The sequence below is a fragment of the Rhamphochromis longiceps genome, linkage group LG4 (assembly GCF_057381845.1).
Source record: "Rhamphochromis longiceps isolate RC_006_pf linkage group LG4, R_longiceps_female_GT1.1, whole genome shotgun sequence".
In the NCBI taxonomy this organism is placed as follows: Eukaryota; Metazoa; Chordata; class Actinopteri; order Cichliformes; family Cichlidae; genus Rhamphochromis; species Rhamphochromis longiceps.
This window is the reverse complement of record NC_140560.1, coordinates 6,547,517-6,563,886: the sequence shown is the minus strand read 5'-3', so window position 1 is coordinate 6,563,886 and position 16,370 is coordinate 6,547,517. Positions and strand designations below refer to the sequence as shown.

Below are 16,370 nucleotides of genomic sequence, written 5' to 3'. Positions count from 1 at the left end.
CTTTTTTTCTTCATAAAAAATATTTAAATAATGGATTTCGACTTTTTCATTTTTCTAAACGGCTCTTTTCGGCGGTCATATTTCTTCGTTATTAAATGGATAACTTATAGAAAATATTATCTAGATTATTATCACGCATTAAATAATATTATTTTATAAAATTTATACAATTTAATTTGTAACAACCCACTCATATTCAACGCATATTTCGATTTTGTATTAAACAAACAAAGAAAAACACGTTTTTGAGTCGTTTAACGCACCAACACAGCTGCTAATATTACACGCCCTGGTTCGTGCATCATTGGTTGTCGGGGTCAGGTATGGCACACCGGTCTGTAGGTGAGTCAGCGAAAAGGGGACAATTTGGATCCGTTTAAACACGGGAGTCAGATCCACCGAGGCCCGCACACGCTGAAAAATCCGAGCCTGGTCATCGAAACGGCGAACGATTTTTCAACAGTGACCAGCGTCCATATGGAGCAAACGCTCCATCCACTGACGAGTGGAAATTAATTCACTGCCAGCCGCGCCGGAGTGACGCGCGGCAGGAAAGTTCACAGGCTACCGGAGGTCCGACAAGGACGCGCGACCGGCTCATTCACTTCTCCATCAGATGGAATACAATGCGCGTTCCCGGCATGTGCACGCAGTCTTATACACTATATGGACAGATCAGACTTAACGTGACGACACCTGCAGACTTTAGACTGACATAATAAACCAAATCATTCCCCTCTTTATAAATATTTCATCTCTTACTGTAAGGCTTCCCGGTTTTCCGATTGATCACGTTAATGATTGTGATTATTCGATTAAAAGATGTCGCTGCAGTGTAAACGCCCACGTCCTTGTTGTACAACTTTAGCCTACTTTCACGACCAAGGCATTTAATCACTCTCCATTTAAATAATCTGCCTTCCCCCCTTTGTTTTTAGAATTCAGTATATTAAAAAAAAAATACAAATTCCTCCAAGTAACGTAACGTCCTTCCATCCCAGTACAGCGGTCTCTTATCACGTGGCTTCAGTCCTGACTGACTGGAACCTTTAAGATATAATACATGCTAACGTTAGAGAGACAGTTTTTACCCACAAAAAGCTAAATGCAAACATCCTAAAGTGCCCATTACTTCATATGGGGCAAACCTGAGGTTTGAAGCACCTTACCATTCAACGATTTTCTTTTCTTATACTTATCAGACTAACATTCAAGCTGCACTGTGCCGCTTGTTTTCACATTCATCTGGGCAGACAAGGTTATCACCTGGATGTATTTGACATCAAATCCTAGTATGAATTTGGACAAGAATGACTTGGAGTATTGAACTGTTATATGAAAATTCATAGATTTAGCATAAGGACTTTCTGGCAAAGTCAAAAAGTCTTTGTGGGGAAAACCTTTGTGGCTTAACTGTTAAACTACAGACACTTACCTGAAGACCATTTGTCATGTGACCATGTCCATGCAGAAGACCAGGCATCTTCATCTGATTAGCCATTCATTCAAAAAGTTCACTTTTATTTGAATTAAAATATAAATCAGTGCTTTGGGTGCATTTCAGACAGTGATGTGATGAGCAAACAGATGTGAGAAAGAGCTACACATTTGTTTGCCTTGCTCTCCTTTTCTCCCCCAAAATTCAGAAAATAAACTTGCCAAATCCATAAACCCATCATTTAAAGTTTATGGAGGTCACAGAACGAGAGAAATGAAATGCTGTTTTTCCACAGAGGTCTTTAGAAATATAACAAGTCCTCTGCTGGGCATTACAAAGAGCACAGGTTTAACCTCTGAATATTTCAAACATAAAAATCCACCTAAATGCTACATAATCGTTTAAATTAACCCGCATCTTGCAAATATACACACCCCTGCATAGGTCACTAAGAAAACACAGCAGACTGGACTGATGTTAAACAGCAGCATATTACAACTACCTCATTTACATCACAGGTCCGATTCCTCGGGTCCCATTTTGCTCATGTGTGGACTATGATGACAAGGATGAAAACTTACTTATTCTGCAATTGTAGCTGCATCACAGTCTTCAGCAGGGGTTGGCTTTTCTGTCACACAGAATTTAATACTTTCCAAAACTTCAGGCAACTTTTAGACTCTGTAAAGTTGAGCGTGATCTCTCAACAGCTGCTGTTGAGCAAAGCAGAAATTCTACTTCCAAGTCAAATATTTACATCTATGTCCTCTCTGTGAGAAGAGCAGCACTGATGGTGATAATAATAAAACATTTTATTTGTATAGCACTTTTCTAAATACTCAAAGACACTTTACAAGGATAGAGAAAGCAACAATGAAAACATATGAATAAAAATAGAAACAACTTTAAAAAGAGAAAATACAATGTCAGTAGAACTGTGGGTATTTCAATGAACACCATGTTAGCGAGAGATATTCTAACAGAACTACATACTGGAGCCAGTCTTTCACTGTCAGATTGGACTAAATTCTTATCAACTTGGCCAGAAGTGATTGGCTGCTTACTGAAATCTAGGCTTTAACTAAACCCTGGGAGTAGTGAGTCAGGTGGTGTCTTGTGTGTGTTTGATTTTTCCCTACAGGAGCTGGAGGTGTGTGGGAGCCAGGCCCGGTGCGACCGCTAAGTCACTGGTGATGGCGTGAGCGAGTGGTGGTGGGAGGGGGTGGCAATGTCACATCTTTACAGCAGACACAGCTCTCGGTAGAGGGGTGGAAGTGAGACCGTGATAATTATACAGCACTTCTTCAAATGCTTCAAAGTGAAAGGAACAAACCTGGTAACAGTCAGTTTGGAACAAAAGGGATGGAGGCTCGCTGTTATCTTCTAGATTTGATTCCCAGCCAACATATTATTAAAACTACAATAACCACAAACCACCAGTTTAGAAAAACGTGAGCTTTCAGTTGTGTGTTAAAAGAACAGCGCCCCGACTGTCCTTGTTCGGTGGCTTCAGTCTCCACAGCACACCTGAGCTGAGCGGGCAGGAACAGGGAGACATGGGTTTTTTGCAGAAATGTTTCTTTTGTGGTCCTTGCTGAGAGAACGGAATTCATTACACCTCCTAACGCACAATATACACAATGTTCGTTCTGGAGCTCGTCCGAGGGGCGGGTGAAAAAAAAAATACAAAGAAACTGTTCATGTTCCCTCCGTCCTTACTTTTTCCAGAAACCTCATTGGACGAAAAAATAAAATAAAATGTTATGTTTAAAAAACTTTAACAATTATTTTTACAACTTGGCGCCAGGAATCCATTATCATTCATGGGTTTGGAACACACTCTTAATAAAAATAGGCTTCATTTAACATACGGAAAAGGTGGTGGGAGACACTACTCATAATGGGAAGGATAAATATTTCATAACTAGGGTGATAGAGGAGGACGAGGGAGATAAATTCTTAGTGAGGACAGATTAGGAGACAGACATTTTAACTTATATCCAGTACATGGCATAGATCATACATGAGGGTCAAGGCAACACATCGTTTTAAACCTAACTACTCAGTAATCAATCTCAACTAGTTCTCAACGGTGCCCTCCCCCAATCCCAAACAACGTTCCAGAGGAGGACTGAAGGAAAAGGCAGGCGTCCGGCAGTCGTCCGTCCTTGACGCTGGATCTGAGAGGGTCGGGGTGGAGAAGGAGGGTGTGTGGTCATAGATGTGACGCGAACAGGGAGGTGTTGGTTCCCCAGGTGTCTCATTGGTTGTAGAGGGAGCGCTGTTCCCAGGGCATGGCCTGGATGGTGCGTGGCACGGGGGAGGGCTTGAGTGTGGGCGCTCCGTTCGGATGAAGGGAGTGGCCGATGGGGTTGATGGTGGTGAGGGGTCGCTGGGGGGGCAGAGAGAAAGTGTCCTGGTGCTTCGGCTGGAGAGGGAGGTGGAGAGACAAAGAATTGTGTCACTGGTGCAGAAAAAGAGTCGGTGGATGAAATAAAACGACAGTCATGAATAATGCAGTGGATGTACGAGGAGAAGGCAAAAGGAAAGAAGTCACAGCGATGCATGAACGGTGGAAAAAGCCACTGCAAGGGCACAAAACACAAAAAGCAATGGCGGTGCAAAAGCTGCAACACAACACCTGACTGCTGTGATATAGATCCTCCCTTCTTACTCAAGTGGAATTAAACCATCAGGGCACAGTAACTCGTATCGAGAGTTAACTCCATTTTTGACTTGCTGTGGGAATGTGCACGAGTGGACGCGCTACACAGAAGGAAACGGGCAATGTTTCCTGATTTAATGACGAGAGCTTCGTTTTTGGTCGACAGTGTTTCTTGTTTTCGTTAGTTTCCACACTGACTTTGTTTATTTTAGTTTACCATTGAAAAATCTTTGGTTATTTCACTGCTTTACTTCATGAACACTCTTACAGGTGGTTCTAGAACAAGAGCCCGTGTTAAATAAACTTCACAGTCAGTCCTGTTGATGTTATTGTTTTTATAAACAGCATGTTGAAACACTCGACCACTCTATGAAAGACTAAGCCTGGACAGTCTAATACAGGGGTCTGCAACCTTTAACACCCAAAGAGCCACTTGGACCCTGTTTCCACGCAAAAGAAAACACGGGGAGCCGCAAATACTTTTTGACATCTAAATTAAAGATAACACTGTATATATTGTTTTTTACTTTCATGCTTTGTGTGAACAACTAAGGTGTGTTGCTTAAATCCATGAAGTGCTACAGAGAAAATTACATTTTATTTATGTAATTAACACATTTTGAACTCTTAAAGAAATATAACAAAAGGAAAGACACCCAGCTGAACTAAAATGATCCATGTAGCAAACAAAAACTGTTGTGAGCCGCCACCCTTATATCGCCTTTGGGCTTTTGGAGCCTTGGCCTGGCTTTTAAAAAAATAATTGGAAAAAAAGCACTATGCTGCTAAAAAAATAGATATTTGCAAAATTCTGCCTAAATATGTATTTTACCTGGTTAATGTGTGTGGCGGGGCGTGGTCTGCAGCGCCGCTGCAGGGGAGGAGGACGCACCTGAGCGGCACCTGCAATCACTGCCGTGATATGTTTACAACGGGACTTCTGTTCCTGAACCTCTGCGCACAGCGTCTGCAAATCAGGGCTGTACGAAGTCACTTTCATCTTTACGCAGGACTGTAAGCTGTCGTCTGTGAGGCGTGAGCGGTGTTTGTTTTTAACATAGTTCACGGTGGAGAACAGCTGCTGATATAATGTGGATCCGAAGATCCATAACTGGCCTACCCGGGGTTGAAAGTCTCGATAAATGCACGGCGTTTCGGCGGGTATACCGGCTTCCGCGAGTGTGACGCTTATTTTGAGCGATGAAAAAATAATAGAATATAATTTTATTTTCATATTTCAAAATCACAATAATCTTCCAATTTAGAACTACAAGTTAAAAAAGAACTAACATAAATAAAATACACTTCAGCTAAATACTTTTCCCAAACCACGTGGAGCCGCACTATAAGCACTAAAGAGCCGCAGGTTGCCGACCCCTGGTCTAATAAAATAATGGCACCAAAGTGGAAGAAGAAGGCTGTGGGTTCAAATCCTACAGTCTTCAGCAGGTTTTCTCATTTCTTTAGATAATATGACAAATTATAGCAGCATAAATATATTTTAAATACTCCAATCTTATTTGTATGCCTTGTTTAGAAGAACTAGGCATTTATTCTTTTAATCATAAACTACTCCAAAGAAGGAAAACCTTTACATTTGAAAGGTTTTCTACACAAAGACTTAACAAAACTGTTTTTACACTGATTTTTCTGCCTTTCATTCACAGGTCCTGACCGTCTGACCTGGAACATGTTCCTCCAGGGTTTTTAGAAGTGTTTGCAACAGATCTATGTTGCAGATGTCCAACTTTTTTAAACTTAGTTTTGGACTGCTGTATGAACATGGATGTCATAAATATGTTTCAGTATGTGATGGTGTAAAGCCTAAAATACAACATGGAAACGTGCAACACAAGCTCACAGGGTGACTGGTGTGAAAGAGCAGAAGGCACAGCTCCAGGTTACTAATGTTAGAGAGCCTCATACCGCCAGTGAAGGTCCACAGGTCACAGCCCACGACAAAGGATCACCTTAGCAGCCACATTTTAGCCTGTTTTCTTTGCTGGCTGACTAATTGAAAAATGAAATTTCTACCATAATTGGAGGCCGTTAGTAATAAACATCCTTCTTACGGAATGTCAGTATTTGATTCAATACAATGATTAAGGTTTAAATTAAAGCCAGGAGTGCTGCTCAGATGGGCTTATCAGCTGACAGGACATGGAAGAAGATCAGCACTAAACTGGCTTTATTGTTTACAACCAAGCAATGACTGAAGCCCTTTACTCCTGTATTGTTACAGCATTACTGTAAAGACCAAGTTAACACTAACATGTAGTATAATAATACACTAGAGTCAGTGAATCACTGCCTGTGTACGTGAGGTTACAGACTGTGAAACTACCTGGATTCTTTTAATAATTTTCCTTAAATTAGAAAGCTTAGAGTTTTACATCCTAACCTAAGTTACAAGTGACCACGCTGAGCAGAGGGTCAGCTAAAGGTCAGCTCTGAATCACACCCTGTATAGCTATGAAGGGGGAAGCTATTCACACACACCCAAATCATTTTTGTACCATGCTGTAAAACTTGTTCATTTCATTTCTGAAGTTGAGCGTTCTGACACGGGACTCAACCATCGTTGGCACGATGAGAACTTCTTCCTGTTACCCAGTAATAAACTCTAAAAGCCTACAGTTGTTCTCTTCGGACAGCGCTTTAAGATCCAGCGTGGGTCACGGATTCGCCGCTACAGAACTTTCCCAGTGTGAGCACTTCACAGAGAGTGGACACTGAAGGAGAGCATCTTGAAGTCTGGCTCAGTGGTAGCTTTGCGCAGTTCTGCTTACACAGCTGAAAATGACACGTACAGTTAACCGACACTAATTTGACGTTGTGCAGACAGACGGTCCGCTTCACTTTGCAAAGAGGAAGCCACGAACTTGCCACCTTTATCATAACAGAAACTCATTTCTGTCTCTTATAGATGAAACTGTTTCCCAATAGCAACAGAAAATGTTTCTCTGCGACTTTGTCAAGAGTGAGAAAGACCTGTGAGGAGAAGCTCCTGGTAGAGAGAGTATTATAGCACTAGTCTCTCTCTCCTGGTGTTATTAGGTAAGATAGAGGAAAGGCAGCTAGCCAGCAGAAAGCAAACAGCGAGTGTGTGGCGGTGCTCTCTCATACCATGGGGTTGGCGCTCAGCCTAGTGTATCCTGAGCTCATCTCCTTTACCTCAGGCACCAGGGGCTGAAGAAGGGAGTAGGAGGAGGACGGGGTAGCACTGGACGAGGAGACGTGTTTATTGGAGGACGAGCTCCTCATGTTCTGCTGGCTGGCCTGAGAGGACACTGAGCTGGGGCGGCCCTGCTGAGACACAAAGAAAGCTCGACGTAAACGCCGACAACAACAGAGCTACGAAGAAACAATCGCTCACCAGAGCTCCTCCTGACATTACCTGGTGGGGGTCAGGAACAGACTGACTAGCCACGCCCCCACCCTGCCCTCCTTGGGACATTGGTGAGACGCAGTGAGAGGGGAGAGGTTCCGGCTGGCCATGTCCACCATGCGGTTGCATCATAGAGTTAGCATTATTCTGCTGCTGTTGCTGTTGTTGCTGCTGGCGACGAGGTGTAGCTGAGAAGTTGGAGCGACGACCGCCGGACTGGATGGAAGCAAGGGTAGGAGGGAAAGACACAGGAAAGGGTGATTGTACCTGTCGTTAGACACGCTGTTAAACAGAAGAGGTGACAGATGAATGTGATGTTACTGTCGAGGTTGGTCTCAAACCTCTTGTGCTGTTCAGACCTGATTCTTCCACATCTATCTCACACCTTTCACTGCCCTGCCTAAACCTATTAATATGATGAAGATGAAGTGGTAAAGTTACACACACACCCACGCACGCACAAACATATACACGCGCGCACACACACGCACACATTCAAACAGAAATTCAGTATTTCTATTAAGGTTGCCGCTCCTAAAACGGGACAGTCGACTCCAATCTCGTCTCTGTCATTTAATCACGGAAGACACCGTCGTCTCATCGTGCCGTCCTCCAACCCCGACAGCGTCAGGATTTCTGCTGACATTAGTTTAAACCTAACATGCTCTCTGACGGTTTCCCTGAGCAGCACATAAATCCCTCTCACCCATACCTTTGCCTCCTCACACCTCTAACAAAACGAGCTATTTTATGGGAATTTGTGGTTGGTTGATTTTTTTGTCTGTTTTACAACCTTCTCATCTTTGTGGATATCGCTCATATTTACTTTTGTCTACTGTTATACAGAGCAGTGACATGGAAGTGAAAACAAATGCAAACGTATGAGACTCGGGCAGTATTAAAGTATGTTTGAGTATTTAGAAATACAAACACTAATGTGTTTTTAATAATGTAGCATTGGGATTCTGTATTGTGCTGCCATGGCAACAGTAAGTACAAACAAAGTAACTGTTGCACTGAATTTAGCCCAGCTGATAAAGGTGAGCCAGTCAGGAACAAAGCTGCGTGACTTCAGCCCGCTGACGTCTGCTGCTCCAGCAGCTGTCTTCAGCTTTAACAGCCAGATGTTTCCTGAGCTGCTGATTTTCTAATCAGTAACAGAAATTTAAATCGACATGACTGAGCTTGTCTGAAAGCTTAATGTAGCCTGTGCTAAATTACAGTTTGGGCTACATACTAAATATTCAAAATGCGGCCTTCCACAGCAGGAAAACCACACGTATAATCAATACATTACAAGCTGCAAAGCACTAGAGATCACTGCACTGATAGGGCGTTTTCACAAACTCTCAGATTTAGTCCATTTAAACCAAAGTCTGGACAGTGTTTGACTTTGATGCTATTTATTTGTGCAAAAAGACAGTTATAATTCCAGGCGTGGACCTTTGGAGTAGCTGGTCTCAGCCCTGTTCCATCAAACTCTAGAACAGTTACCTTGATGGTTAAAACATGATCCGACCTCAACCCAACTACTAGTTATGGTAGTTGGATGCAACAGGTGTCCAGTACACTTTTGCCCATTAAGTAAATTAGGAGCTATCCACTAGTCCACAATTCAACACCAACTTCCTGTTTTTACTTGTGTCTGCACAGACCTCAGACATATCTGGCAGGCTGAACATCCTGATGTGGTTTGTAGTGACACATTTTGGCTTGCCTGCTGTTTTCTGTGTATGAAAAGAAACCAAACCGTGGGAAAACGCTACAAGTACACAAACATATCAACTGATTCAGACCAAAGTAAATAAACCACAGGTCTGAGAACAGCAAAATTAGAAGTTGTTTAAAATAATAATTTAGCTCATGGTCTCTTTTGGTATCAATATATTTTTTTTTGTTTCCTTAATTTGCTTCTTTCTTTTCTGCAGTTTCCAGGACTGATACCGGCTGATGCTTGTTAAAATCTGCTGATACGTCACTGCATCCCTACAAGCAATGCACACTTCAAGCAGAGATGCTGCTCAATATTCACCATTCATCAAACAGCTGTGCAAAGCTGGGGTAGACTTGTGGATGTGTTAGCTCTCCCTGGCAGGGTTTGCACTGGATCTCATTTTTGCTGGTTTGTTTTGTTTTTTTAAAGAAGATGACTGCAGTAGTCTTTACTGTTCCACACTTGTGCTGTTTTTTCAGTTACCTCTGATCTCACAGCTCCACAAAAAAGTCAAAAGGTTTGCTAAGTAAACTGACGTCAACTCTACTTAAATATGGTCAAAGAAGTATTGTTACACACCTGCACGCCAAAATAAGTGGAAAAAAAGTAGAACCCATAAGGCTGTGCCTGCTGGTCACCGTCTCTACTTTTGATTGGATTGAGACGTGTCCCATGACTAAGGTTTAGTTTGAGAGTTCGAACATTGATGCTAGTACTAGCTGAAGTTATCCACTTTGGCCACCTTGCACTCCATCTCAAATATCAGCAGTCAAGTGTTAGGAAAAAAAAAGACTCAAATATTTCTGTTAAGAGATTTTAGATGTTATAGTCAACAGCAAGCTCCAAATATGGAATCCAAAAGTGTAGAGTATACATTCTGTGAAGACAGCGCCAGGAAAAAAGATCCGATCTAAAAAGAACATTGTGATGGTTTTTTACTAAAGAGCCGCGCGTACATCAGAAGCAGGCTGCATCAGGAATTTGATCTAAAATCTAAAATGCCCGTATGCGCTGGTTCTCCCTGAAACTGCCGATTCTGCCTCACACGCCACATTCACACACATGCTCACTCACGCTCACACCAACCTGGTTTTTGGCCGCGGCGCTGCAGCGGTGCTGGGCCAGGTCCAGCATGGTTCGGTAGCTCTTAAAGCAGGACGGGCAGTTGAATCGGTTCTTATGAACCAGCCCCATGCACACACAGACACACACAGACACACACATATAAGTTTGTATTACTGTACTTGTTAGGAAAATCAGCTGAAATGTATTCATTCTCTGTCATCTGAGCCCTGAGCCTTTCCCTAATCTCAGCCTAACCCTAGTCTAACCCTAGTGCCGCGGCACACTTCCACTACAGGAAGACTGGATAAACATTCTCCCAAGCAGGTCAGTGGAGAGAGGAAGGAAAACACAGTACAAACTACACTGTATTACATGCACACACACTTCAGTGTAGAAAAAGTCCTAGCCATACACATCAACATCCATACATGCCAGTGTTCCCACTAATATACATATACATACATATATTATTATATATATATTATTGACCCCCACATCTGTTCCAGCAAAATCAAGGAAACGTCTTTACAAGAAAAAACATAACACATTTTCTGAAAAATTAAAGTCTTCATTACTCTTCACTTCAAATATTCACCCAATGCAAAACTGGTGTGACACAACAGATAAAGCGTCAGTAGCTTTAAATGAGTGCATCGCTAATGTTAAAGGTTAACCGCTGTAACATGAGTGAAGAACAACATAACATACGTTTTGTTTGATTAGACAATAAGTGTGTTTTTGTCTGTTCAGGAGCATCTCTATCGAGCTCCAGAGCTACTTGAACGTAAGGGGAGTAAGGGGTAAAAAAAATGATATAAATAATCTTTCATATTGTTCTTTATGTTTTATTAAAAAAGATGCTAGCTCTGTTAGCAAAGTGTAAGCTACAGCATACCAAAGCTTCAAGTCAGGATCTCCCTGCTGCTGCTTCATCATTTGAGTCTTTTAATCGATGACGTGAGGCACGACACTAAGTTGCAAGATTACTCTTTAAGAGGTTAGCTAATGAGTGCGATGTTATTCCACAAACTAGTTACTGGGAACAGTTGGTTTACTAATGTGTATTTTATGTGCATAGTAAAGCTGGGAGTTTGTAACAGAGGACCCAGCAGATACAATAAGGTTGGCTTACATGGAGCTCACATTACATCAGTGCATTGAGCTAGCAGGGTCTGGCTTTTTCACTCTTATGCAGGTAAACTTACTTTATGACCAACTAAAAGCTAAGCTGTAATAACTGTTAGTTTCTCTGATGATGGTATAGCATTTTATCATGAAGGTGATCACACAGAACAGCTTTGTATTGATGTGCAGTGTCCCTTATAGCAGTGGTCCCCAACCCCTGGGCCATGGACCGGTACCGGTCCATAATTCGTTTGGTACCATGAGTTGAGGATCGAGTGGGAAATGTATGGTTTTCAGGGTGTTTTACCGTTTTTATCGTTATTTTGTTATAGTTTTTATCGTTAACTCGGTTCCCTGGGTCTTTTCCCGTGTGTTATGAATAAATCTTCTTCTTTTTTGGTACTGGTTTTATTTTGTTGTATTCATCCACGACACCTTAAAGGCCGGTTCGTGAAAATATTGTCAGACATAAACGGGTCTGTGGTCCAAAAAAGGTTGGGGACCGCTGCCTTATAGTTAAGAGGACAAATGGACCCAAAATGCACAACTCCCACAACACATCAACACAAGGGTCAAAGGGTCAATTTGTAACCAGTCTGTGTATTCATTAATTCATGCTAGGAAAAAAGAGAAAGCAGACTTCCCTTTAATGATATTCTATATTGCTCTACTTGTGTAATTACTTTACCACTGAAAATAATCCCTAACGAACTACATTTCCTCCTGTGAGTAAAGTTTAACAACTACGATACCCAGGTGTTTCAGGAAAACACTGAGCCTTTTTCTTTTAGATCACGCTGTAGAATAGACACACTCATCAGTGGGATGTGTTTTTGTAGCAAAACAAGTCACATTTAAACGCAGCTGCATTTTACATTTCTTTCAAATACAACACAAAAAACGGCTTCGAGAGAACTACAGTGTTAGTCACATCAGTTAAGCCCACGCTATCATCAGAAACACAGACCTACCTGGTTGGACACAGCAGCGCTGCAGCGATGCTGAGCCAGCTCTAACATGGTTCTGTAGCTCTTGCAGCAGGAGGGACAGTCAAAGCGGTTGGGCCCATCGTCGTGGATCCTCTGATGGTTACGGAGGTACCGGGCCAGGCGAAAGGCCTTCCCACACAGGTCGCACATGTAGCGCTTCTGACCGTGGATTCGCATGTGGTTGCGCAAGGACATGTAGTTGGTGTAGGGCTTACTGCAAAAGTCGCACCTGGGTTTTGGAGTTGAAAATGGCGTGAACATTAGTAACAAGGAAAGGAGTAGAATGTTTCATGCATTTACGCAAACAAGCCTCACGTCCCAACCTGAAGTCTCCGGTCTTGTGGGTGAGTTTGTGGTTCAGCAGGGAGCTGGCGTGTTTGTAGGCGCAGCTGCACAGGTCGCAGACGTACGGCCTCTCGTCTGATTCCATGTCGTCTGACACTGTTGTTGCTGGTGGCGGCGCCGGTGCTGGTGCTTGGGACTCCATAGAGAGCCTGGAGCTGGAGAGCGACGCTGAGGAAAGGCTGGAGCTGGAGAGCGATGCTGAGGAGAGGCTGGAGGTGGAGAGGGCTGCTGAGGATGAAGGAAGCTGATCGCACCAGCTGATCGTTGAACTTGGCTGTGACGGTAACGTTAAAGGAAATGTTAACACTAACTACATTCATACATTAAAGAAGAATGAGCAAAAATTCCTCAACAGCAACGCAAAAGACTCATCGATAAGTGCAAACGCTTGATTGCAGTCACTGCTACCAAGGCGCAACCACTGACTGTGAATTACTTTCTTATACAGGGCGAGGTTTTCTTCCCTTAAATGAATTCATCATGCAAAAAATTCAATCATAACACTTGTTCATAGCACTGGATAGTCTTGATATTTAATTCATCATTGACCTCCTCTCTCTTTCTGACCACTTGAAACACCTGACAAACCTGCACATGCAGCTGCCTGGTGTGATATGTGGATATCTGGGATGATAGACAGTTCTGAGACAAAGCTTTACACAAGAAAATTGCTAGAACACAATTCCAGCCAATCAGAGCCCAGATCTGACATAGCTTCAGTACCTAGTGGGAACATCTAAACACTTCAAATAAAGGGTACAGCCCTTCTTAAATATTTATTACTATGTATTAAACTTAAGCAACATTTAATTATATTTGCATTAAATGACAGCTAACGACTCTTATTATGTATTTAATACATATAATTTTACTCTTTCACGCATACGTATCTTCACATAAGTTCAATCAGTATGTTGAGAGTAAATTCTGAAAAACTACTGCAGTACCACATGTAGAACTACACTGTGGGCCTAGAAACACTAGAACCAAACACACACAGATTCTGTGGAGACACTAACAACTCAAAATCCTCAGGTCATTCATTAGACTGACACCAAGCATAGAGCAGAATGGAGTAATTAGATAAATCAACGCTTGTGATGCTTTGACAGTTCAAACACAGGCCTAATATCAGCCTCTAATGTGTATCCCCAAATAAGATGTCATCTATCAATGGGACTCTCTGTTTATCTGTTGTGCCACATCAAGTTTTCCTTGCCCCCTGCCACAAAGGGGGTAATTAAAGAAAAAAGAAAAAACCCGCACACATTACAGCAGCAAAATGATGATTTTAATGCTCAGTATCACTATGACCATTCTTACAGCTAGTGCATCCCAAAAAAATTCACTACGTTAGTTGTAAGAGTCTGAGATGAACACCAGAACTGTCTGCTTGTGTGACAACTTGTTTTTTCACCCCCAGAGTGACTAAAACATCAGGACAAACAGAAATGTAAACATTAAACTTCCATATTTGGCACTACATGTTTGAGATGCTACGTGACAACACACCAGCAAGCGTTTTATTGTTTTTGCATATCAACTCCTAAGGAGCTTCTGTGGAAGAGTATACACTGTGAGACAAATATCATGCTGGTGTGTCCACTTTACACTGTTGGACACTAAGGGAGAGAGGGGAAGGAATACAGAGTGACACACCGCAGAACGACTTCCACAAGTCACAAATCACAACAGATGCCTTGGACCTAAAAGCTACGGGACGCTATGGGAGCTACAGTGAACTCAACGGTTCATACCCCGCAGGCCGTCCCACAGACTATTATGTTTCGATTCTAAAGATTAAAGTGTGGTTGTGGTCGCTGATAATCTGTCGGAGACTGAATGAAGTGCAGTCCTCCGCGGGGCGTCTTCCGCTCCCGTTTCCTGCGAGGTAGCCAGCCGTGTTTACTTTGCGCTGCTCGCTAATATTGTAGGCCTGATACATGTAAAACTGGTTCCACTGCCCAGAAATGCACGCTTGTTTTGGTCTTACACCAAAGACAGATTAACGTGTAGAAGTCTACACATTTAAACTGTTTTTCCAGTCTTGTCGTAATGTGCAAAGACTGCTGCTGGCTAAGCGTACTCTGCTTTGACTGAGACAGTGTTGTGAGAAGTTAGCTTAACCGCGGTGCTTAGCTGCTCCATCATTATTTTCCTAGCAGGTAGTCACTTGGTGTTTCTCTTTCCATGACAGCATGCGTGGACATAAACGTCCAATTTCGCCAAACAGTTTGTGGAGTTGTAACAGAAACGAAATTCAAAAGGAACGAGTTATTAGCTACTTAGCTCTGCAGCTATGAGTCAAACTAGGCCGGAAACCGCTCAGCATGACGTTAGCCGAATGCTAACGAAGCTGCTCTGTGACACAGCCTGCAGCTTCAGCTCACCCACAGACACTCAACCAAAACCCACGTGTAACAGAGAGGCTGCTCTAAATGCTTAGCTGTAAAATTGTCGCTCCACTAGTTATTTGGTGCAGCTATTTCTACCCATGGTCGCTAGCTAACAGTGATGGCAGCTGCTGGCTTTCTTACTCCGGAGTCGTTGGGGTCCTTTTTCCAGAACAATTGAGAGCAGTGGCCGAAAGACTCTGTCGATGTAACATAGTTCACCCCGTTTCTATCTTGGAAGTCTCCATGTGTGCTGCTGGTATTTGTCCGAGCGTACATCGTCGGTTTTCAGATTTTCGACTATGTTTTATTTTTTTAAGCTGAAAAGAAACAGGGCCGCTTTGTCGGGATCTTCTTCCGAAAAGAAAAATATTGTTTCTGTGAAATGAGCGTTTTGGCGGCGGGTATATTGAAGCGTATGGAGCATTACTGCCGCCTCCTGGACCGGAGTATGACAGCGAAATGAACGCATAGACGCTAAATTTCAACCAAAGCTTCATATTTTCTTTGCAATGGTTTTAAGACTAAGCGAGCAGTTTATTTACACATCGGATGCTGACGAAAATCTTTACCATAATGCAGTGTGTGTAATTTTTTGAGAACGAAATGACCCAACAGCTGCCAAAACAATATCAACTTTTTGAGGACTTGTTTTATAATTACATGAGAAATACTTTTTAAGTGTTTCTTTGAATCTTTTTGAGTAATAAACATGACAGTATTTCATTTAACGTAATTAACTTATTTACTAAAACTAACAAAGCCACACTAAATTTTACCTTCGTATGTAAATGGTCCAAGTTACAGGCCTACAAGTAATTTCCAGTAATTTTGATCCCTCATAGTTTAAATAGGAAAACAGAACCCATTTAATATGTATACAATTTTTTAAGGGATTCTGCTATTGAAACTCCAACATAAATAAGACCAAATGATATTAATGCCCAAACTTGTTCAGAATAAATCCTGTTATTTAGATATGGTGACTTAGTTGCAGCTTTCACAGAGCTTAAATATGCTTACATGTGACCAGTTCCTGTATGTAAAAATGAGTGCTAAAAAGAAAAAGAATACCCAAAAGGAATCAAATTTCAACGCTGTAACGTGGGGACAAACCCCCAGTTAATAATTCACATGACTTCATTAAATATATTAAAGTGACTGTATGTATGTCCCAACTGAGGTTGGACAGAATTCCTATCATTCTGTGTACAACATGACATCACACCTGCATTAACATATGTTACT

The 16,370-nt window shown here is 42.2% G+C and overlaps 1 protein-coding gene across 3 annotated transcripts; it reads right to left on the bottom strand.

The window, feature by feature from the left end:
* Positions 1-2,232: 2,232 nt before the first annotated feature.
* On the bottom strand, positions 2,233-15,505 carry LOC146670936 (uncharacterized). 3 transcript variants are annotated; one of them, XM_085403059.1, is made up of 7 exons: positions 15,267-15,505; positions 12,708-13,003; positions 12,367-12,613; positions 10,292-10,381; positions 7,501-7,707; positions 7,230-7,412; positions 2,233-3,866 (listed from the first exon to the last, which is right to left on the bottom strand). In XM_085403059.1, the coding sequence occupies exons 1-7, from the start codon at positions 15,399-15,401 to the stop codon at positions 3,699-3,701; spliced, it is 1,326 nt and encodes a 441-aa protein (XP_085259185.1). In that variant the 5' UTR covers positions 15,402-15,505; the 3' UTR covers positions 2,233-3,698. The 3 variants fall into 3 exon arrangements, with proteins under 3 accessions (XP_085259185.1, XP_085259186.1, XP_085259188.1); XM_085403060.1 differs by having other exon boundaries at positions 7,230-7,409; XM_085403062.1 differs by lacking the exon at positions 10,292-10,381 and having other exon boundaries at positions 15,267-15,503.
* Positions 15,506-16,370: the final 865 nt, after the last annotated feature.

Bases quoted from the DNA above. Each gene is read 5' to 3' on its own strand.
- LOC146670936 (XM_085403059.1), bottom strand. From the start codon at position 15,401: ATGTACGCTCGGACAAATACCAGCAGCACACATGGAGACTTCCAAGAT. The intron at 10,382-12,366 runs GTAGGTCTGTGT...CTGGTTCATAAG, and splicing joins GCGCTGCTGTGTCCAACCAG to AACCGATTCAACTGCCCGTC. The intron at 7,413-7,500 runs GTAATGTCAGGA...TTTGTGTCTCAG, and splicing joins CTGTTCCTGACCCCCACCAG to CAGGGCCGCCCCAGCTCAGT.